The sequence below is a fragment of the Ranitomeya variabilis genome, chromosome 2 (assembly GCF_051348905.1).
Source record: "Ranitomeya variabilis isolate aRanVar5 chromosome 2, aRanVar5.hap1, whole genome shotgun sequence".
Taxonomy (NCBI): Eukaryota; Metazoa; Chordata; class Amphibia; order Anura; family Dendrobatidae; genus Ranitomeya; species Ranitomeya variabilis.
The window spans coordinates 706,424,025-706,449,060 of record NC_135233.1 but is presented as its reverse complement, the minus strand read 5'-3'; the positions used below and the strand labels follow the sequence as shown (position 1 = coordinate 706,449,060).

Sequence of the window (25,036 nt, the reverse complement as noted above, 5' to 3'; positions counted from 1 at the left end):
CCCTAACCCTAAATTTAGTCCCAACCCTAACCCTAAATTTAGACCCAACTCCTCTAGCTGCCAGCTGGCAGATCATTGCGGGAGCACTGCACATGCGTCCACCATTTTCTTTCCGGATGAAGAAGCCGGCGGGCAGGAGGGGGACACAGGTAAATATAACAGGGTCCCAGAATCCCCCTATTTCTCTGTCCTCTGATGTGCGATCACATCAGAGGACAGAGAATGACACACCGCTTTTTTTTTTTTTTTTTTTGCGGTTGCCGGTAAACAGTTAATTACCGGCGATCGCAAAACGGGACCGGCAGCCAAGACCCCAAAGATCTTCCGGGTGGCGGCCGGCGGGCGCACTGCGCATGCGCCCGCCATTTTTTGTCCGGAACAAGATGGTGGCGCCCATCGGGAGCCACGAGGAGCACCGGGGGAGACAGGTGAGTATCGGGGGGCGATCGGGGACCCCATTTCTCTGTCTTCTGATGTACGATCACATCGGAGGACAGAGAAATTAAATGGGAACTCGCCTTTTTTTTTTTTGTTTGTTTGTTTTTTGCTGCCACCGGTAAACTGTTAATTACCGGCAATCGCAACCTGGGGGTCGGTAAAAAACCCCTGAATCATGTTCTCTGGGGTCTCGGCTACCCCCGGTAACAGGGACCCCAGAGAAAATCCGACTCTGGGGGGCGCTATTCACTTTTTCCACAGCTGTGCTGTGGTTTAAGTACCCTTAACTGCCGCCGTTAAAAGGCGTATCGGTGGTCGTTTAGGGGTTAAAGGCTCCAAAAACGCTGAAAGAATTGATTTGCTGCAGATATGGAACTGTTTCAAATCTGCAAGGAAATAATAAGCACCATGTGCATGAGTTTTCAGAAATGTCAATCAATTTGCTAGAATAGTAAAATGCGATGTGTGCACATACCCTAATTATTCTAAAGTAACCATAGAAACATCTGACTAAAAGATCGAACACTGAAGCCACAAACCTTGTGACAACCAAAATTTGTCTCTGTCTCAAAACTTTTAGCCACGATTGTATGTACGGCATAAATGTATTGAGCAATTCCTACTCGGACACCTCCTACTCAATTGCTATATTCCACCAGTGCTGGCGCCTTTCCAGTGATGTTGGCGCTGGACCTCCATGACTTGCATGATATTGTTATGCCACGTGAGCCCCGCAGTCAATTAGCGGTCGCTTCACACTCCCCTTCGGACAAAACTGACACTGGGAAGAAGTGAGAACCGCTACTCTCTGGCTTCCTCATAATGTCTGTTACGTTCCAAGAAAGGGAGAGGAATCAGCCACCGATTGTTTGCAAAGCTCACATGGCATAACAATGTCACGCAAGCTCCAGAAACTCGGCGCCGACATCACTGGAATGGCGCCAGCACTGGAGATAAGTAAATGTGTTTTTTATTTTTACATGGGGAAATATAGCAATTGAGACGGGGTTGTCTGAGTAGTGGTTAACCCTTTGACTCTTCCTGACATTTGGTGAATCAGTATGTGAATGTTGTACGCTGAATCCCAGAAATCCCTGATTGAGTTCCAATGCTCTGTGAGCATTTTAAACTCATTTTATTGAAAATTATACACCATAAAAAGGGTACATCATGGAACAAACAATATTTCCCATTGTTCATTAATACTGTCTGGCAAATTTAATCTTTCCCTTGACATGTCATAGGTCTAATATCTTAACCAAAACCATAAGACACCCATGTGAGTCACCAAATATCACATACTCCTCATCCGTGCTCTATGAGTTGCCAAATATACTGACCACCCAAGAGCTTGAATAGTCTAGATCTTCCTAGCTAAGTTGTATCTAAACCTTTGCATGAGGACAGCTACAACATTTGTGTAGAAAAGAGATTTATTGCTTTCTGCTTGCTGCGTCCTTAAAAGCTGGAGACCGATAAGCTTGTGTAAAAGCCTTAGAAATGGCAGACATCAGATCAAGGAGCTACAATTACATGATTGATGATTACTGATCTCACAGCGTCCTTTCTGTCTGCCTTTGAGTAAGCACTGAAACACTAATGTCTTCAGTGTGAGCCTCTTTTCTTGTCAATTTCTCAAAAAAAAAAAAGGAATTTAATTTTTTTTTTTTTTAACAATGAAATATTTTGTAGTTCCTACTTAATTACTTCTGCACTAGTCTATATTAATGTCCAGTGCCCTGTTTTGTAGATACTGATGCCGCTCTCTAGCTTCATGCTCTGCAAAATATTCCTGCAGTGATTAGGAATTAGTATTCCTTCCATGTACAGATGTTAATGTTTTGCATATTACATGGCTCTCTAGGTGCCTTCCAGGGAGCTAGTGCTATAGGGAAATTTTGTGCTAAATTTGCTATTAAAAGTTAGTTCTTGGTGACGTTTTTTAATTTGATGATTAGATTTCAAATAAGTTAAGTACACCTTCTCATAATTTAAAACCAGAATTAACAGTTGCGGAGATATTTTACTGCAGCCACATGGATCATAGGTAGCAAACAACTGTAGATATTGTTTGACTTCAATGAGAGAGATTTGTAGGCATGCTCTGTGATCTGTGCAGAGGTCGCCATGCAGGGAGCAGAAGAAAATAAAGCTGTAAGCTGTGTCTATCATCTATTGTGAATGGTGTGATTTTGTTTTAACTAATTATAAGTGTGATTTATTAGGGTAATCGTAAAAGGTAATCCAGATTATATAGTTATCATATAATCATACCATTCACAATAAGTGATTGACATCGTTTATTACATTTAGTGTGATAATGTGATGGCTACTGAAAAATTGATTGAAAACGTGAAATGTTATCTTATTATAAGGCTTTGTGACCAGAGTGAAAACTTCAAGATTCTGCAATTATATATTTATTTTTATCCCTTGATTTTGTAGAAAAAGTGTGTTTCTGTATTAAGTCTACATTTTGTTAGTGTTTTTTTTTCTTTACTAGTAGTGACCTTCATATTGTATATGAAAGCTAAACATTTAAAGGGAGCCGTTTACCATGTTCAACCTAAAAAAAAAATAAAAGGTAGTTGAGCAAACAAATTTGCAGGAACCTGACTTAATTAGTAGATTCAGTGCCATGTCATTATATCATTATGTTGTGGTGTTGCATCTATAATACCTTTCAGGGCCAACTAATTAGAAGAGATGCTGACAGATAGGAGAAGGTTTGCAGACTCTAGTCTAGTGGCTATAGGCTACCCACGTGGCTAATGGACCAGGGCCCTGCACATATTTATTTATACTAGTTGGAACAATTACCATAGTTTCTATGTGCAAATTGCCTCTTCTGAGAAAAAGAGGACTTAACTCTATAGCGCCACCTGTTGGAAGTAACGATCCTACAAGTCACAATCAACCCTCTAACGAGTCGTGCAATATGACTTAGGATAAAAGCCAAATCAGTATCTCAATTCGCAGACACAGTGTTTCGGGCTGCTGGCCCTCGTCAGTGCGAAGCATGATAACTGATTTGGCTAGGTGAGAGGCTCTGGACTGGGGTTTAAGGGGTAACGTTTCTCCTTATGGAGAGTGACATACCTGCTGGCTTGTCAAGGTAAGGAGGCTTATTTGCCGTACAATGCTCCTCTGGGGTCTAGTAAAGTAAAAGCTCTTACTAAAACTTGTGTGTGATTTCTTGCTCTGAGACTGACAGCTTTCAGTGATCATCAAGCCAGCTGACACACAATCCCCCTTAATCACTGAGAGGACTGCTTCCCCTTCTGCTTGACACTGACCTTACTGATCAGTGCAGCCTTAGAAAAGGATCCTGCCAGGAGTCATGACCTGCACTTATACTGCTCTTATTAAAGGACCTGTGAGGTCATATGATCAGTCGCATGCCTGGAAAGAACTTCAAACGGTGGTAATGTATTGGGTTTGTGTATGTTGTTTTGATGATGTACCTGAGCAGTGTGTGTTGTTTTTGAGCTGGGAGTGTGTTTTGATGATGTAGCTGAGCTGTGTGCAGCCATGATGGTTAATGTTAATTCCTCGTCCCCTATTTTTAGAAGATTGTATTTTTAATTGCATAATAAAAGTTACATTTTAGGGGTCTATTTTTACTCTTTAGTGCTATACTTTCACTCCCCCCCCCAATATTATTGGGCTGTTCGGTGAATACAGTCCCGCTCACTAGTATAACTACCGGGCCTGACTTGGTTAGGAAAATTTAAAGACGAATACCATTGAATGCCTTTTGTCCTTCTTATTTTTGTTTAGTGGACAACAGTCAAGATCAAGCCATGATAAAATTGCTAGCTGGTCTAGAAGATGATGGCTATCAAGTGGATCTGTCAAGGCGATTATCACAACACAGTTTGTCTGCAAGGTGCAATGCCATGCAGAATAGTGACGATGAGGAGAATGAGCCGCAGGTGGAGAAGGAGGAGATGGAGCTTAGCATATTAATGTCCCAGAGATGGGACAGCAACCTGGAAGCACGTGACTGTAAAAGAAAGTATGTGTCCATCTTGAAACTTTCTATTGGCCATTGCCAGAATGTATTATGTGACAGTTCAGCCTTTATTTTATATTAGATTGGTCTTGGATAAGAACACTGATAAACCAAACTATAAACATGATTTCATATGATCAACAGTTGTCAGTCGCTCCAGCTGCCCATGACCGATTTCTTAATGGTAATTTCTTCAATGGCAATAACATGACTACAGCAAATTTTTTAATTTTTTTTGTAAAATTTGCTTGAAAGATGTAAAGCATAGTGGAGTAAAAAAAACGTAGAATTTTTTTTTTGTACCGATGACAGAAACTATCTATTGCAGCATGTCCAGAGGAGATTAGTATTCAGAGCTCTGCTTGAACTACTGTAAGAAGCACGGCACCACAGAGGTAGGATGGAGAAAGGGTTCCAGGACAGCAGAGAGTACTCTGCTGTGTCAACGTCATTCTTGCTATAGAGTGAAGGAGACAGCGACATGTATCAAAAAAGGCACTTCGGGCATGCCTGTTAGTTAGAGGTAAATACTGTCTTAAGAACATTTTTTAGATGTTTTTGGACAAAATCTTTGTTAAATGAAAACCCTTTTTCCGTCTATATATTTTTCTATACGTGACTTGTAGGTGGGAAATATACCAACAGAATGCAATTATTAGGCTGGGGCTACATGCGGACGTGTTGCACTGCCAAAAGCATCTGTGCAACTGGTCAGCTATGATTTAGCTATTAAAGAAATGGCCAAATTCCAGATAAGTCGCAGTCACATTTGACTTGCATTGATGTCTAATGTGTGCGATTTGTCATGTGTGACTTGTGACCAGCGACAGAAAATCCAACATATTTGTACACGTTCGTTCTGCAGTTGCATGAGATTGTGGGAGGTCATGGGTTACAACATGGCACAGGAAATTATTAGATGCAATGTGACACTACAATTTCACTATAACCCTACCCTAAGGCGGATAATTATACAGGGTGGTCCATGTATATGGATACACCTAAATAATATGGGAATGGTTGATGATATCAACTTCCTGTTTGTGGCACATTAGTATATGTGAGGGGGAAAACTTTTCAAGATGGGTGGTGACCATGGTGGCCATTTTGAAGTCGGCCATTTTGGATCCTACTTTATAAATGGCGCACCCAGGGGTATCCATATAAATGGCACACCCTGTATTTTAAGTGTATCAACTGGCATATGTCTGCTAGCCTTGGGACTTCCCAATAAGTTCTTAGGAGTGAATTTCCATATGAGACCCCTCTCTCGCACTGCCACCCAGCACTGTGATTGGTTTACTAGGCCAAAAGCAATTGACAGACTGCTGATAAATAATATGTGACCAAACTTTCAGTGATGTTGTAGTCAAAACCAAGATTCTGGATGACACAGTGTTACAAGTGCACAATTCATTTTGAGTGGTATATTTCTTAATTCTGGTAAATGTACCTATATATATAATTTATTGCTACTGAATTGAAAATTACTTTTATCTTGTGTTTTAGCTTTGGCAAAAACATTAATGAAAGCTTGTCTGAAGAGGAGGATTCCACAGACAATGAGATGGAGTGGAGTAATAAAATGTTTCTAGCAGATCTTTCTATACCTCAGTTAGATGGCACAGCTGATGAAAACAGTGGTAAATAGGACTTTTGTTTTATGAATATTCACATTTTATAATATTTATGAATTAAAAGTTTATTTTTTTGGATAAAGTAACATCAATGATGCTGTGAGCCCCACATAGCCCAAAACGGAGTCTTTTTAACTAGTCCAAGACCTAGTAATTTTCCCTTGTTTGTGACCAGGCACACTATAACTTTTTTCTACTGTACAAGCAGTTTTAATAGCACTAAATACATGGGACCTAATTGTTTGCTGATATCAGGGAAAAGTATAACATTTTTTAATCTTACTTTTAAAGTCACAAATTACCACTAGAATATATTTTAAATTGTTCCCCTTTCTATGCCAATTATCTTTATATATCAGACACATGTTTGTTTTTCAACTATATTTTTTTTCTGCTTTCTCTTTCATATGTATTTTTTTTTTATTTCATACGTTGTGCCCCCTTATAAGGATATAAAAGATGTCAAGGGGAGATTGACATTTTACATTTTTGTATACTACTGTTTTATTTTTAAATAGCCAACAGATTGTCCTGCATAACAGGGCAAATTCAGCATCCTGTCTTCACTGCAGAGCTGATCTGAGTCTGATAAGATCACAGCATGCGGTGATCACATGATGGAAGGACGAAAGGAGGAGTCTCTGCTAGCGCGTCTTAAACTGTATAAACAGCGCTCATTCAGCTATGTTTACAGCAATCAGGAAGGCAGAGATGACAATAAATTATCTCTGCCTTCTGTACAGGAAGCCCTGTATATCATTGCTGTCCATACACTGGAAATCTGCAAACTGCACATGCAAACTGCACATGTTAACTGCAGGGGTAAATTTGCAGCAAAATATGCACTAATGTCCGGAATAAGTAGTAGTTTATTTACTGTCATTAAAACTTTGCCCACTCGTTTTTTGTTTTTTTTTTGCATTTTTTTGACATGCAATATGTTGCATAAATAGGCCCTGCTTTAAATTTTGCAACTTTTTAACTATAGTAAGGTGGAGCTGAATGTCTATTAAAGTAGAACATGTAAACGTTAACTGATGTATGTTGGTGTAAAAGTTACATATCTTTTATTTTTTTTTGTAGATAATGCCATGAATAATGAAAGTACTCTTACCCACTCTTCGGTTATTGCCAAGAGCAAGTTGTCAATAAAAACCTCCATCTTTCACAAAGATGCTGCGTCCTTGGAGCCACAATCTTCTGCCAAAACCGCATTCCAGTGTCAGCACTCAAGTGCCCTTTCATCTCCTCACGTGTTAAAAAAGGAGGGTTTGATAGAGGAGCTCTCCCAGTCACCTCTGGAAAAGGGAGCTGAACTTTCCATCCACACTTTCACAAATGATAGCACTTATAGTATAAAATATCCAGCACCTTTTAACAATTCTGTTCATTCAGAAATCCTCCATAAAGATGTAGGACTGAATGACATTGTCTCGATTCCAGCAAGTGACATAACTGTTTATGAGGATGGGATTTCCTCAGTAAATAGACATCTGCAGTGCAGGAAATTCACCAGCATTAGAAAAGAAAAGGATGCTGCTTCCTTTTTGCATTTGAACCGACATGGCAGTGAAGGTGCTTTGGACAGAACGCATCGAAATTTCACAGAACTGATTAACAACAAAGCTAAAAAACCTGCCGACATAAGCGATAAATGTAATGTTCCTCCACACAACTTTGCTCATGCAGCCTTAACAGAAAATTGTGATAGGACTGTAGATGCTGATTCTAATGAAGGAAGCCTTAATAAAATGAAGGTACGATATGAAGAATTTCAGGAACATAATGCAGAGGCAACTGGTGTTAACCAGCAGGTGACCCATTACAAATTTTTTCCTAGCGTTGTTCTTTCAAATTGTTTGAACCGGCCACAAAAAGCTACAGCGATGTCTTGCAAAGTTCAGCAGCCTAAAAAACCATCAAGATTAAAGCTATCAAAAAAGATAAAAGGCTCTGTAAGTAAGGAACAGGTAAATGTCAAAGTGGCTTGTCTAGATGATAAAATACACGATACAAAAAGTGATGATGTTCAAGAACATCTGCATGCATTGAAACAAGACAATATGGACTCTTCTGATGCCCAGGGCTCTGTCAGTTTGAATGAAATCGAACTGGTAAAAGACAGCAGCTATGCTCCAGGGAATGCTTGTAGTAAAAGTCCTCCTGATGTTGACAGGGTACCATCCTGTGACATCGCTGTCATGATGGATGATGGTGCATTTCAAGGAAACACATGTGAAATGAATAGCTTTGAATGTCAATTTGAAGAGGGCAATGTAGCGTCAGACCCTTCATCAGCACTTTATGGAAATAAATATACTTTAAGAGCAAAAAGGAAAGTAAATTTTGAAAGTGAAGATGGGGAGGCAAGCCTGGGTGCAAGCAATTCAAAAATTAATCTACCTCAGTCTGTCGAAGCCAATGAATATGCAGGTAATCCTCAAAAGTCACGCAAGCGTAGAAAGGTATCTAATAAGTTACCCCCAATAATTATAAAATATATAATCATTAACAGGTTTAAAGGCAGAAAAAATATGCAGGTAAAATTAGAAAAGTTAGATCCTAGTGAAGATCATGTAATATTAACAGATCAAAAACTAGAGTTCTATAATAAAATGGCACCTTTAAAAGAATTCTGGCCCAAAGTGCCAGACTCCCCTGCAACCAAATACCCACTATGCCCCGTAGTACCAAAGAAGAACAACAAAAGAAAAACTAAACCGAAATCTGCTAAGAAAAAGCCAGGGAAGGTCCCAAAGACGCAGAGACAAGTTCTTAATCGACCCCTACCTCCACGTAGAAGAAAAGCTTGTAGGTTTCTCACACCTCCAATGCCATCTTATAATGTCGAAACAGAAGATTGTGATACTGACTACAAGGATGTGATGTCGAAATTGGGTTTTCTTACTGAAAGAAGTCCAAGCCCAATACATATGTCTCCACCACGTTGCTGGTCACCAACAGATCCAGAAGCTGAGGAGCTGAAGCGAAGTCCTGTTGAAGATACTCCTCTCTTTAAAGCATATCATTTAATTGCAGGAAAGAAAGAAGGTGAACTTTGTACCAAAAAAAGGCAACGAAAAGCCCAATCGAGTAAAACCAGAAAGAAGAGTACTTTAAGCCCACCCACACTGAGCAAACAAGGAAACAAAGTTATTCAACTTGAGTTAGTCAAAGACCGAAAAAGACAAAAGGGGAAACCTAGGCAGAAAAAGAGTGAAAAGGCACCAAGAAAACATACGAAAATTAAAGGCCGAAATAAAGTAACAAATATTGAAACTGATGGATCAGAACATTTGGTTCAAGATCAGTCTGGTGGCCCAGTAGATGAAACCACTAAACAAACATCTGATACTCTGTCATCAGATTTTACTTTGTCAGGGTTTTCTCCCGGGCATGTTCACTCTACACAGCTCTCATCTTCGGAGAACCAGGAAGACTTTCAGGAAAGCACACGATCTTTCAATAGTACTGCGTCTTCTCTTAACATTCAAAACAATACCTTTGTTCCAATGGAGAATAATGTTTCATCATCACCTCTGCCATTAAATCAAGGCATAGATTCATTCAAGATAAATAATTTAAAAGCACCAGTTCCAAATGTGTTTCAAACAAAAGAATCGATTACGACTCAAAATAGGATTTCAAATTCCATTATTCGCCCTTCTCAGGTAATACAGAATGCACAGTTTACCTTAACATGTACTCCTTTTACTCAAGAGGAGGATCCCACAGAAGTGCAGAAAAGGCTTTTGGCATCTGTTGTAAAATTACGGGACACCCAAAGTGCACCTGATGCTATGCTTTTTGAGAAATTGCAGTCAAAACTTTTGCCATGCACGATGAACAGCCAGCAGCAGATGACAAGTAACCAGGATCAGAGCAAACAGAGCGATTCAAAATCCACTTCAGAAACTCAGCTACCCAGAAGTTCTTTGGTAACCTCTTTAAGAAATCCTATTAGAATGTCAACTTGGAAACAAAAAGGCGAATTGTTTGATGGAACACAGTTCACTCCTCATAAATTTAATGAAAATTGTTTGCCTGAGATATTTTCTTGCTCTAAAGCAACTAAAAAAACATTAAAACAAAGTGCTTCCCAAGGAATAATAGATGCACATTGTGGAATCGCTGTCCTGAAGGAATTGCTCCACAAAAAGCAAGAGAAAGAAAAGGCAGCTGCATCAGAAGATTCCAGTGCTAAGCTAAAAGGCAGTCAATCGTCTACGGCTGAACCAAAGTGTAATAGTAAGAAATCACAATGCCGAACACCCAACAAAAAACCAAGGGCACCTCGGAATACAAAGCCGAAGGCAGCCAAGAATTTGAAATCTGTGCCAGTAAAATATCAAACTGAGCGCCAAATCAAAAGTACAACGTCTGATGGAAGTGCTGCGATTTTTGCTGACCCTGGTTTTGTGAGTTGCTATGCACTTGAAGATAGTTTATCTCCTGAACATAACTACAATTTCGATATCAATGCTGTAGGGCAAACTGGTCTCTGCAGTTTGTACACAGGGAGTCAGTTTATTCCAGCTGATCAAAATTTGCCCCAGAAATTTTTGAGTGATCCCTTCCCTACGAGTGCCCTGGAAAATGATCGAATGAAGCAGGAGAGCAAACAAACAGATCACAAACTTGTCCGTAGTTCTTCAGAACACAAAGTGCTTTTGAGACCTAGCTCCCTTAGCCCTGAGTTGTTTGAAAAATCTTCAATTGATAATAAGCAAAACCCTTTGGTTAACCAACTTAAAAATAGATTACTTGCTCAAAGTTTTCACCATCCACCATCAGTGGATGCAGTTTTTACACAGCTGTCCGAGGATTTAGAGAATAACAAATGTAAGTTGGGTAGCGAAGAACTTTTTAGAAATGCCTCCTTTAACATAGCACAATCTAAATGGATTCATACTGATGTAAGTACTGAGAAAAAAGACACAGCTGTGAATTCTGGCCACCCATCCAGTTCCAGTTCATCCTCTACTGGACTTGCTTCCTCCCCTGACATTGACTTTATAGATGGAGACTTAGAACTATACATTTCAAGACATAGTGGTGGATTGACACCCACTCCTGACAGTTCTCCGAGATCCATGAGTTCTCCGTCTCAATCCAAGAATGGTAGTGCTACACCTCGACCAGTGCACATTTTAAAACCACTAATGTCTCCACCTAGTCGGGAAGAAATAATGGCAACTCTAATGGACCATGACCTCATGGAAACTATTTATCAAGAACCATTTTTCAGCAACCCTTCTGATGCTCCAGAAAAACCAAGGTGAGCAGACTTAAGCTTGTGTAGAAGAACATGTACTTTTCTGTTTCCTACAAACCTATGTACACCTTTTTCTTCTAATTCTGAATTAATTTATATACTTCATAAAAGGTAGTAAAACACACACCAAAGAATACATTGTAAAACTTGAGCTTCTTAGTCTGCTGAGCTGCAAGGGTAAGCTGACACTATATAGGGATTTATAAAGGGAAACTCTGGGTATTTGATGGAGCAGTTGAAAATTTGACCCCTTGTCAAAAGAAGGTTCGCACAACTTTTTATGGGTGTATTTTCTTGTATTATGTCTGCAATTTCTGACCTTAGAATAACTGTGAAACTTGAGCTAAAATTAGGAACCTGAAATATGCCTATGATGCTTCAGCTTGAAAACAAAATACAAAATTGTATTTTTTTTTTTTAAATGTTTCATTCTTGAAATGGTTCTCCCAGAAGTAATCCAAGGTGGCAGCCATCACCTATTTCAGGCTTCAAACCATCCTAGGCATGCAATTGGAAGCAAGAACAGACACAGACAAAACAGAGCCCCTGTGTAAGAACAGTATGTCGGCCCTTGCTGTCCAGTAGCTCATCATAGTGAACAATTCCACCTGCTTTGGAGGTGGAAGTTGTTTCCCTCACTTAGTGGACCACCGTGTTCCTGGACAGGTTGCATCAATGGTATATCTTCCCTGATGAGAAGGATTGCAGCCTGAAGAAACCCTGCTCGAGACATCTCTCTATTATTGGGCTGAGTAGCATCATATGGACTTGGAAATGAGAACTACAGAGGAGGAATTTGGCAGTTTCTTACCGGACAAAAAATTGAAAAAACTGAAACCGATAACAAATCAAAGTAATTTACTGTGGAGAATTCATAGTGAACTAGTCAGAAATATATCTTGGTACCGTGTTAGCCAGTAGATAGAAAAATATTTAGAATTGAGAGTCCTCAGTGGTTGATACCTTTTAATGGCTAACTGAAAAGATGGTAACAAATTGCAAGCTTTCGAGACTACATACGTCTCTTCATCAGGCAAAGACTAAAACAAATATGTGATTCTTCAGAATTTGTTTTAGTCTTTGCCTGATGAAGAGACGTATGTAGTCTCGAAAGCTTGCAATTTGTTACCATCTTTTCAGTTAGCCATTAAAAGGTATCAACCACTGAGGACTCTCAATTCTAAATATTTTTCTAGTGAACTAGTAAAATTTATCTGCTCACTCAGCCTGACAGATTTACAACAGGACATGGGGAAAATAAAATAAGCTTCTCTAAGCAGTGAGTCTCTGTATTCTGCTGTTACATCAGTGCAGGTGGGCTCACTGATCAGGGCGTGCTTTTTTTTCCTCCTTGTCTGTGTGCCATTGTAAACCTGTCAGGCTGAGTAAGCAATTAAGTTATGCTCCTTCATGATGCTGCTCCTCAGCCTGACAGTTAAGACACAGTGTTTCTTCATGCTGTAACCCCTCCTAATATGTGCTTCACTGCTTAGGTAAGGGTGCAGCCTAAAATAGGTGATGGTGACCATCTTGAATTCTCAGAGAAGCCCTTTAAGTGCCTTGAACATGGAGCAAATAATTGCGTCAAAGATCTTTCAGAGAATTAACAATCATTTTCAAGTCTATACTTTTCCAGTAATTTAACAACCAATGATAATTCTTTCTTATGATGTTTTCATGTTTTTTTTGCATAGCCGTAGTTTGTTCCCAGCACCTTTTACAGAAGTCTGCTTTTTGCTTCTGATTGAAACTGCAGACGATATGAACAAATTAAATATATATATATATATATATATATATATATATATATATATATATATATATATATATATACACTGTTCCAAATTATTATGCAAATAATATTTCCTCATATTTTCTCTAAATTACCTATCTGAATTGCAGTCATTGTTATTTTCCAGTCATCTACTATTCTAGTATAATTGCAATGTTTTGGAAAAAACTGCCTATGAAAACAGTATCTTTTTAAAAAAAATAAACACTCAAAATGCATGTTCCAAATTATTATGCACAGCAGAGTTTTCAACCTTTTTTTTTTATTTTGAACAAAAAAAATGGTCATTTGTGAAGTTATAAACATTATCAGCTTATTACAAAATGAAATCAAACAGTTTTCAAGTGAAAACTTTATTCTAGATGATGTTACATTTGCACATAGGACCCCTAGTTCAAAAGAAGCTTCTGAACTCTCTCGTCCATTGAATTAGTCAGTTTTTGGATGGTTTCTGCTTCAATTGTTTTGCATGTGGACAGAATACCCTCCCAGAGCTGTTGCTTAGATGTGAACTGCCTCCCGCCATCATAGACACTCCTTTTGATGATGCTCCAGAGGTTCTCAATGGGGTTGAGGTCAGGGGAAGATGGTGGCCACACCATAAGTTTGTCCTCTTTTATGCCCATAGCAGCCAGAGATGCAGATGTGTTTTTTGCAGCATGAGACGGTGCATTATCATGCATGAAAATGATCTTGCTGCGGAAAGCACGGTTCTTCCTCTTGAACCATGGCAGGAAGTGTTGTTTTAGAAACTCCACATAGATTATGGAGTTCATCTTTACCCCTTCAGGGATCATAAAGGGGCCAGCAATCTCTCTCCCCATGATTCCAGCCCAAAACATTACTCCACCTCCTCCTTGTTGGCGCCTTAGCCGTGTTTTCATGGAGTGTCCATCCTCCACTCCATCCATCTGGACCATCGAGCGTTGCACGGCACTCATCGGTGAACAAAACAGTTTGGAAGTCAGTCTTCATGTATCGTTTGGCCCACTGGAGCCATTTCTGCTTGTTGCAGTGGATAGAGGTGGTCGACAGAGGATGGCTTACGCACAGCTGCAAACCTCTGAAGGACCCTGCATCTTGTTCTTCTGGGGACGTTGGAGGCACCAGCAGCTTCAAAAACGTGTCTGCTGCTATGACAAGGCATTTTTGCAGCTGCTCTTTTAACCTTACGCAATTGCCTGTTGGAAAGAGTCCTCAATTTTTCCTTATCAGCACGCACACGTGTGTGCTGGGAATCGGCTACATACTTCTTGATTGTGCGATGATCACGATGAAGTGTCTTGGCAATGTTGATTGTAGTCATGCCTTGACCTAAATACTCCACAATTTGTTGCTTCTCAGCAGCCGACATCCTTTTTCTTTCCCATTTTGGCAAAAAATGTAGGCTGCTTAATAATGTGGAACAGCCTTCTTAAGTAGTCTTGCCTTTATTTGGACACACCTGCCAAACTAATTTGCACAGCTATCTGCAATTGCTTTCAGTGATATAAAGAGCCCTGACACACATCACCATCAATGAGTTTAAATGACAAAGAAAAAAATTGTAACCTTATCACTCCTAAACTCTATGTGCATAATAATTTGGAACACAGTGTATGTATGTGTGTGTATATATATATATATATATATATGTGTATATATATATATATATATATATATATATATATATACATACATACACTTTTTTTTCATTGAAACTCGTAAACCGGTGTTCATTGACTAATTAGATCACCGGATGCCACTCTTTGCATGTCATTTATCCACTGGTGTAAAATGTCAGTCTCCCAGAGCATAGTCTGTATGGCAGTCAGTCCTGTCTACCTCTTAGCTAAAAGCATTTTCAATTTACATCTAACCATGATTGTTGTCATTGAGTTCAAGAAATGAAATTCAACATATAGCAAACTAGAAAATTGTATTTTATTATTCAAGGGATAATGTCACAATTGGGCTTCATGCCAGGGAAATCTACATTCCTACATCCTGGTCTTTTCTTCAGCCTTCAAGGAACACATTTTAATGTAGGTTCAAGAGACAGTGATGTTAAGGGGAAAAGGAAGGCATACAATATGATTTGATAGAATTTATTTTTTCCAGATTTGACCCTAATTTGTTACGATAAGCCACCTACTCCTCTTCATCTCATATTCCAGGATGTTATTGGTCATCACTGTTTTCACTCTGTAGAGGTATTAGACCGGTTGTGTGTCTCACCTCTCCTTTTTTTTTTTTTAAACTGTCTTTATTGAACAATAAGCAGAGAGTACAAAAATTGTTCAAAAGCATCAGAAAAGATCTGATAAATAGAATTTTACAGTACTTTTAAACATTAGACAGTGTATTATAACTATAACCAACTTCCCCCACCCCCCGGGCACTCACCTGCATTTTCATATAATAACATCTTTAACCCCTTCATGACCCAGCCTATTTTGACCTTAATGACCTGGCCATTTTTTGCAATTCTGACCAGTGTCCCTTTATGAGGTAATAACTCAGGAACGCTTCAACGGATCCTAGCGATTCTGAGATTGTTTTTTCGTGACATATTGGGCTTCATGTTAGTGGTAAATTTAGGTCGATAATTTCTGAGTTTATTTGTGAAAAAAACGGAAATTTGGTGCTAATTTTGAAAATTTCGCAATTTTCACATTTTGAATTTTTATTCTGTTAAACCAGAGAGTTATGTGACACAAAATAGTTAATAAATAAAATTTCCCACATGTCTACTTTACATCAGCACAATTTTGGAAACAAATTTTTTTTTTGCTAGGAAGTTATAAGGGTTAAAATTTGACCAGTGATTTCTCATTTTTACAACACCTCACATTTGAAGTCATTTTGAGGGTTCTATATGGCTGAAAATACCCAAAAGTGACACCATTCTAAAAACTGCACCCCTCAAGGTGCTCAAAACCACATTCAAGAAGTTTATTAACCCTTCAGGTGTTTCACAGCAGCAGAAGCAACATGAAAGTAAAAAATGAACATTTAACTTTTTAGTCACAAAAATGATCTATTAGCAACAATGTTTTTATTTTCCCAAGGGTAAAAGGAGAAACTGGACCACGAACGTTGTTGCCCAATTTGTCCTGAGTACGCTGATACCTCATATGTGGGGGTAAACCACTGTTTGGGCGCACGTCAGGGCTCGGAAGGGAAGGAGCGCCATTTGACTTTTTGAATGAAAAATTGGCTCCAATCTTTAGCGGACACCATGTCGCGTTTGGAGAGCCCCCGTGTGCCTAAACATTAAAGCTCCCCCACAAGTGACCCCATTTTGTAAACTAGACCCCCCAAGGAACTTATCTAGATGCATAGTGAGCACTTAAAACTCCCAGGTGCTTCACAGAAGTTTATAACGTAGAGCCGCGAAAATAAAAAATAATTTTTCTTTTCTCAAAAATGATTTTTTAGCCCACAATTTTTTATTTTCCCAAGGGTAACAGGAGAAATTGGACCCCAAAAGTTGTTGTCCAGTTTCTCCTGAGTACGCCGATACCCCATATGTGGGGGTAAACCACTGTTTTGGCACACGTCGGGGTTCGGAAGGGAAGTAGTGACGTTTTGAAATGCAGACTTTGATGGAATGCTCTGCGGGCGTCAGGTTGCGTTTGCAGAGCCCCTGATGTGCCTAAACAGTAGGAACTCCCCACAAGTGACCCCATTTTGGAAACTAGACCCCCAAGGGAACTTATCTAGATGTGTGGTGAGCACTTTGAACCCCCAAGTGCTTCACAGAAGTTTATAACGCAAAGCCGTGAAAATAATAAATGTTTCCTTTCCTCAAAAATATTTTTTTAGCCCAGAATTTTTTAATTTTCCCAAGGGTAACAGGAGAAATTTGACCCCAAAAGTTGTTGTCCAGTTTCTCCTGAGTACGCTGATACCCCATATGTGGGGGTAAACCACTGTTTGGGCGCACGTCAGGGCTCGGAAGAGAAGTAGTGACATTTGAAATGCAGACTTTGATGGAATGGTCTGCGGGCGTCACGTTGCATTTGCAGAGCCCCTGATGTGCCTAAACAGTAGAAACACCCCACAAGTGACCCCATTTTGGAAACTAGACCCCCCAAGGAACTTATCTAGATGTGTGGTGAGCACTTTCAACCCCCAAGTGCTTCAGAGAAGTTTATAACGGAGAGCCGTGAAAATAAAAAATAATTGTTCTTTCCTCAAAAATTATGTTTTAGCAAGTAATTTTTTATTTTTGCAAGGGTAACAGGAGAAATTGGACCCCAAGAGTTGTTGCCCAGTTTGTCCTGAGTATGCTGGTACCCCATCTGTGGGGGTAAACCACTGTTTGGGCGCACATCCGGGCTTGGAAGGGAGGGAGCACCATTTGACTTTTTGAACGCAAGATTGGCTGGAATCAATGGTGGCGCCATGTTGCGTTTGGAGACCCCTGATGTGCCTAAACAGTGGAAACCCCTCAATTCTAACTTCAACACTAACCCCAACACACCCCTAACCCTAATCCCAACTGTAGTCATAACCCTAATCACAACCCTAACCCCAACACACCCCTAACCACAACCCTAACCCCAACACACCCCTAACCCTAATCCCAACCCTAATCCTAACCCTAATCCCAACCCTAACCACAAGCCTAATCTTAACCCTATTTCCAACCCTAGCCCTAATTCCAACCCTAACCCTAAGGCTATGTGCCCACGTTGCGGATTCGTGTGAGATTTTTCTGCACGATTTTTGAAAAATCTGCAGGTAAAAGGCACTGCGTTTTACCTGCGGATTTACAACGGATTTCCAGTGTTTTTTTGTGCGGATTTCACCTGTGGATTCCTATTGAGGAACAGGTGTAAAACGCTGCGGAATCCGCACAAAGAATTGACATGCTGCGGAAAATACAATGCAGCGTTTCCGCACGGAATTTTCCGCACCATGGGCACAGCGGATTTGGTTTTCCATAGGTGTACATGGTACTGTAAACCTGATGGAAAACTGCTACGAATTCGCAGCGGCCAATCCGCTGCGGATCCGCGGCCAATCCGCTGCGGATCCGCTGCCGATCCGCAGCCAAATCCGCACTGTGTGCACATGCCCTTACCCTACCCCTAACCCTACCCCTAACCCTACCCCTAGTTCTAACCCTAAGCCTAGTGGAAAAAGAAAAAAAAATATTTTCTTTTTTTTTGTTATTGTCCCTACCTATGGGGGTGATAAAGGGGGGGGGGGGGGGTCATTTACTATTTTTTTTTATTTTGATCACTGTGATATAACCTATACCTATATAACTATACCTGGAACGAATCTGCCGGCTGGCAGATTCGGCGGGTGCACTGCGCATGAGCCCGCCATTTTGAAAGATGGCGGCGCCCATGGAGAAGACGTACGGACACCGGGAGGCCCGGTAAGTATGAGGGGGGGGGAGATCTGAGCATGGGGGGTGGATCGGAGGACGGGGGGTGGCATCGGAGCACGGGGGGACCGGGCAGGAGGACGGGGGAGCAGACAGGACGACGGAGGGGAGCGGGCACCGGACGGAGGACCGGGGAGGAGATCGGTGGTGGTGGGGAGGGGGGGTACATCAGTGTTTCAAGCCATGGCCGATGATATTGCAGCATCGGCCATGGCTGGATTGTAATATTTCACCAGTTTTTTAGGTGAAATATTACAAATTGTTCTGATTGGCAGTTTCACTTTCAACAGCCAATCAGAGCGATCGTATCCACGGGGGGGTGAAGCCACCCTCCCTGGGCTGAAGTACCACTCCCCCTGGGCTGAAGTACCACTCCCCTGTCCCTGCATGTCGGGTGAAATGGGAGTTAACCCTTTCACCCGATCTGCAGGGACGCGATCATTCTGTGACACAGCATATGCGTCACAGGTCGGATTGGCACCGACTTTCATGACGCATACGCTGTGTCACAGGTCGGGAAGGGGTTAAAGCCTAACAGGAGTTCTGCCGTCCATTTGCTCTCTCATGTACCAGTCTGTAAATTGGAAACAATCATGAATCTCCTGGCGTATAATGTCTAGGTATTAATAAAAGAAGACTATGTAAAGGAAAAAACCCTTCAGTGTATTTTTGTTTATTCAGTATGGACTCTATCCAGTCCATCTTGAAGAGATAGGCTACCTTCGTAATAATTAAGCCCAAAGAGAGGGAGTACTACCCTGTGCCCATAAATGCAGAAGACTTTTACTGGTGGCTCCTGCCCAGACAAATAGAATACGGCGCTACTGAACAGAAATACTCACCAACTGATCTTGTGGGAGAATGTTGAATATGGCCCACTCCGGAGAAAGAGAGAGAGATACACCAAAGATATTAGTGAGATATTGCAAGAGTGTATCCCAGACCTCCCGTATTTTTGGACAGTCCCAGAGACAATGAAAAATATCAGCTGGAGAATGTAAACATTTAAAGCATTGAAAATCGCCTAAGGGGGCTTTTTAGATTTAATCTCTGGGGAGATATACAGTTACGTCCATATATATTTGGACAGAGACAACATTTTTCTAATTTTGGTTATAGACATTACCACAATGAATTTTAAACAAAACAATTCAGATGCAGTTGAAGTTCAGACTTTCAGCTTTCATTTGAGGGTATCTATATTAAAATTGGATGAAGGGTTTAGGAGTTTCAGCTCCTTAACATGTGCCACCCTGCTTTTAAAGGGACCAAAAGTAATTGGACAGATTCAATAATTTTAAATAAAATGTTCATTTCTAGTACTTGGTTAAAAACCCTTTGTTGGCAATGACTGCCTGAAGTCTTGAACTCATGGACATCACCAGACGCTGTGTTTCCTCCTTTGTGATGCTCTGCCAGGCCTTCACTGCGGTGGTTTTCAGTTGCTGTTTGCTTGTGGGCCTTTCTGTCTGAAGTTTAGTCTTTAACAAGTGAAATGCATGCTCAATTGGGTTGAGATCAGGTGACTGACTTAGCCATTCAAGAATATTCCACTTTTTTGCTTTAATAAACTCCTGGGTTGCTTTGGCTTTATGTTTTGGGTCATTGTCCATCTGTAATATGAAACGACGACCAATCAGTTTGGCTGCATTTGGCTGGATATGAGCAATCAGTATGGCTCTGAATACCTCAGAATTCATTTGGCTGCTTCTGTCCTGTGTCACATCATCAATAATCACTAGTGACCCAGTGCCACTGGCAGCCATGCATGCCCAAGCCATGACACTTCCTCCGCCGTGTTTTACAGATGATGTGGTATGCTTTGGATCATGAGCTCTACCACGCCTTCGCCATACTTTTCTCTTTCCATCATTCTGGTAGAGGTTGATCTTGGTTTCATCTGTCCGAAGAATGTTCTTCCAGAACTGTGCTGGCGTTTTTAGATTTTTTCTTTTAGCAAAGTCCAGTCTAGCCTTTTTATTCTTGATGCTTATGAGTGGCTTGGACCGTGTAGTCAACCCTATGTATTTTCTTTCATGCAGTCTTCTCTTTATGGTAGATTTGGATATTGATACCTACCTCCTGGAGAGTGTTGTTCACTTGGTTGGCTGTTGTGAAGGGGTTTCTCTTTACCATGGAGATTATTCTGCGATCATCCACCACTGTTGTCTTCCGTGGACGCCCAGGTCTTTTTGCATTGATGAGTTCACCAGTGCTTTCTTTCTTTCTCAGGATGTAACAAACTGTAGATTTTGCCACTCCTAATATTGTAGCAATTTCTCGGATGGATTTTTTCTGTTTTTGCAGCTTAAGGATGGCTTGTTTCACCTGCATGGAGAGGTCCTTTGACCGCATGTTTACTTCACAGCAAAACCTTCCAATTGCAAGCACCACACCTCAAATCAACTCAAGGCCTTTTATCTGCTTAATTGAGAATGACATAATGAAGGGATTGCCCACACCTGTTGATGAAATAGCCTTGGAGTCAATTGTCCAATTACTTTTGGTCCCATTAAAAACAGGGTGGCACATGTTAAGGAGCTGAAACTCCTAAACCCTTTATCCAATTTTAATGTGGATACCCTCAAATGAAAGCTGAAAGTCTGAACTTCAACTGCATCTGAATTGTTTTGTTTAAAATTCATTGTGGTAATATCTATAACAAAAATTAGAAAAATGTTGCCGCTGTCCAAATATATATGGACTTAACTATGCTCTATAGAATATCATGAGTCATGGTTGTGTAACTGTCATACGGTAACATAGAGTTAATATGTAATGTGGCTTTCAAGAGGTCTGTTACCTGACAGTCGGTTAGTTGAGATACCCACCTCCCGGGACCGGTTGAAGAGTCTGACCACTGTATGGAAGGTTTTATTGATTTGTATGTAAGACTCAAAGAATAATTCCCCACGTGAGCTTTAATGGAGATTAAGTTTAAAGGGTGCCTGCCCTGTAGAAAGGAGTGATTGCCTCGGAAGGGTAGAAACACTGAGATATGGGGATCTAGTCCACTAATTCGTCTAGCATGACGCCATCCTGAGATTACTAACTACAGTCGGGTGTTATCCCAAAACTCCCCTGGGACCTCAGCTTGACGTAGATGTGAAGCATAGCAGGAAAAAGGTCTACATATCGCCTCATCTATTGGAGTTTTAGTAAAGCGGGTGAAGGCATAGATCCAGTCTAGGGAGTGGCGGAAAACAGCCGCTATACTATATAGGTATAGATTAGGGAGGTTTAAGGCCACCTAGGGATTTAGTTTGTTGCAACTTAAATATACTAATTCTAGATCCCCAATTTGAGCCCCAAATAAATTGGCGGAAGTCTTTTGTCAGAAGTCTGTCATCAGTTTTAGATAGTAGAACCGGTAGCGTCTGTAAAGGAAAAAGTATTTTAGGGAAAGAGATCAGCGTACTCCGGACAAATTGTACAACAACTTTTGTGGTCCAGTTTCTCCTGTTACCATGGGAAAATATAAAACTGGGGGCTAAAAAAAGAAATTTTTGTGAAAAAAAAAAAAAAAAAAAAAAAAGAAATTTTATTTTCACGGCTCTGCTTTATAAACTGTAGTGAAACCCTAACCCCAACACTAACCCTAATGGGAAAATGGAAATATATAAATTTTTTTAATTTTATTATTTTTCCCTAACTAAGGGGGTGATGAAGGGGGGTTTGATTTACTTTTATAGCGGGTTTTTTTAGCGGATTTTTATGATTGGCAGCTGTCACACACCAAAAGATGCTTTTTATTGCAAAAAATAGTTTTTGCGTCTCCACATTTTAAGAGCTAAAATTTTTCCACACTTTGTTCCACAGAGTCATGTGAGGTCTTGTTTTTTGCAGTTGACGTTTTTATTGGTACTATTTTTGGGCATGTGACATTTTTTGATCGCTTTTTATTCCGATTTTTTTGAGGCAGAATGACCAAAAATCAGCCACTTAAAAATTTATTTTTGGGAGGGCGTTTATACCTTTCCACGTTTCATAAAATTGATAAAGCAGTTTTATTCCTCGGGTTAGTATGATTACAGCGATACCTCCTTTATATCTTTTTTTTTGTTTTGGCGCTTTTATACGATAAAAACTATTTTATATAAAAGAATTATTTTTGCATCGCTTTATTCTGAGGACTATAATTTTTTAATTTTTTCGCTGATGATGCTGTATGGCGGCTCGTTTTTTGCGGGACAAGCTGACGTTTTCAGCATTACCATGGTTATTTTATCTGTCTCTTTGATCGCGTGTTATTCCACTTATTCCACATAATGCATAACACAGTGCGGGGCGGGGATTCAGTAACAGGGTGGCCGCACTGCCCGCACAGGCGCAGTCAGGCACCCGGCATCTGAGCTATGACGGCCAATGATCACTGCGCCTGCCCCAGGCAGGCACGCACAGCGCAGGCGCCGGATTTAAGAAGAACAGCGCGCAGGGGCGGCGACCATCGCCCCAGAAGAGATGAGTGACGGCAGTTGGGCGCTTCACAGAGGAGGCTTCAGACCTGCCTCCAGGTACAAAGATAGGTATTTGGGGAAAATTATAAAATGCTTTATTGAGGGAATAACAGAAGCAAAAACTAAAAGAGCCACCTTGTTAGACTGCAGCATTACTGCTGCACAAGTGGCTCTTTTAGTTTATAATGGCTGGAGGGGGTGACAGTGGCCCTTTAAAGGTGTTTTCTCTCTCCATAGGGTGGCAGCATCTCCAAGCATTAAACTAGATCAAGCCTATATATCAAGGTAGAGAGCACTCCAGTAGGAGAATGAAATGTAGACATAGGGGTAAATTTATCAAGGAAGACATCATGAAGGGTATTTAAATCTCCACCCAATAATATATTAGCGGGATGCCAGCCATGAACAACTTCCACGAGTCTAGCAAAAAAGGAAGGGTTGGCAGTTTTGAGCGCATAAACATTAATGAGGCAGTATTCCCTCTGTTCTATAAGGACTCGAACTAGTAAATATCGTCCTGCCTTCTCTCACTGCATCTTATATAGAGTATTCCAGGTTTTTAGGAAACAAAATGGCCACCCCACACTTCTGTGAAAAGGAAGCCTTCAAGCACTCCAAATAATGTATATTACGGAGCGCTGGGTGCCCTTTGCAAAGCCAGTTAGTTTCTTGTAAAAAGACGATATGCGGGCATAAGCTGGTAATATGGTCTAATACCGTTCTGTGCTTTACCAGTGAATTCAGAGCAGCTACATTCCAGGATAAACGTTTTAAAGAGTCTATATTAATATGAGAAGCTATATCATCGAAGGTAGCCATGTTGGCCTATCCCACATAGAGGCCAAAAAGTAGAAATAGTAAAAAAAAAAAAGGACAAATGGGCAAAGGTCCATCCCAGCGAGCAAACCTTAATACCCTAATTAACCAAAAGACTGAATACAGCATGTGCCAAAAGAAAAGGAACCCACCCCCAATTCCCAAACTGAAAAACAACATATAAACCACAATACTGAACATCAAGTTAAGTTATCCCGACTGATAGCATCCCTTAGAAAGGAAATTTACAAGATAAGAACAAATATTGTGCAATACTTAAAAACAAACAAAAAAAGCCTAGGTATTAGTTGTGCAATAAGACCACATCACCACCCAGGAGAGGATGCCTGTGAGGAACTCTCTATTTCCTCCAAGGCTTTATCAGGATCATCAAAAATTATTAGGATTAGATCCAAATTGTTAAGCAAATATGAACAATAGATTAGGGCCCAACAAGAAACAGGCACAAATACATCCCAGGTAGGGTCGGGGTCAACTGCAATACGGAAGGTGTGCCCCAATGGAGGGGGGGCTTTATCTGTTATTTATCCAAGTACATGTAGGTAGGCGCCGTTATAAAAAAGCAGTAATCACTGCGAAGCCGCTCGGCGCTAAGCCCCGCCCCCTTCTGGGACACGATGATGCCGGATGTGTTAACTGTACACATCCGGGATCATCGCCCCCCTCCCATAGGGCCCTGTGTTATGCCTTGCGGGGACGCTGCATCCCCGCAAGGTGTACGGACATGCTGCGATCTGAAAAGACGCGCAGCATGTCCGGAGTCGCAGGCCCGCCGCGTGCAGGTTTCCACGCATAGTGGACACGGGATTTAAAAAAATCCCCTCCACTATGCTGGAACATCTGGACGCTGCGTGTTTGACGCTGCAGCTCTGCGCAGCGTCAAACAAGCAGCGTTTACTGACCGTGGACACACACCCTAACATCCTTTGGAGTTATAGGAATCACTAAATTCCCCACAGCCCATTGAAATGAAGGACAGTTGGGCCTACCTATTGTCCACCTATAGTATGTAGTCATTCAGCTCATGCACCTCATAGAATAGGGCCTCGATGACCTGTAGTCATCAACCTCTTCGACTCTATATATCTTCACCTTCTACTTTTTATACTTTGTGGAATCCACTATAGAGGAGCAAACCTAAAAGATCACCCGATCTTGCAATAAGCAATTTTAGTAAGGATTAATGTAAAGCATAAAGAGTG

The 25,036-nt window shown here is 40.7% G+C and overlaps 1 protein-coding gene across 1 annotated transcript in view; it reads left to right on the top strand.

Moving 5' to 3' along the window:
• REV3L (REV3 like, DNA directed polymerase zeta catalytic subunit) overlaps positions 1–25,036 on the top strand; it is a 263,811-nt gene that overhangs the window by 177,235 nt on the left and 61,540 nt on the right. Inside the window, exons 11-13 of the mRNA XM_077289474.1 lie at positions 4,219–4,456; positions 5,963–6,096; positions 7,174–11,368. Of these exons, the coding sequence (XP_077145589.1) occupies positions 4,219–4,456; positions 5,963–6,096; positions 7,174–11,368 (4,567 nt within the window). The remainder of the gene's footprint in view (positions 1–4,218; positions 4,457–5,962; positions 6,097–7,173; positions 11,369–25,036) is intronic.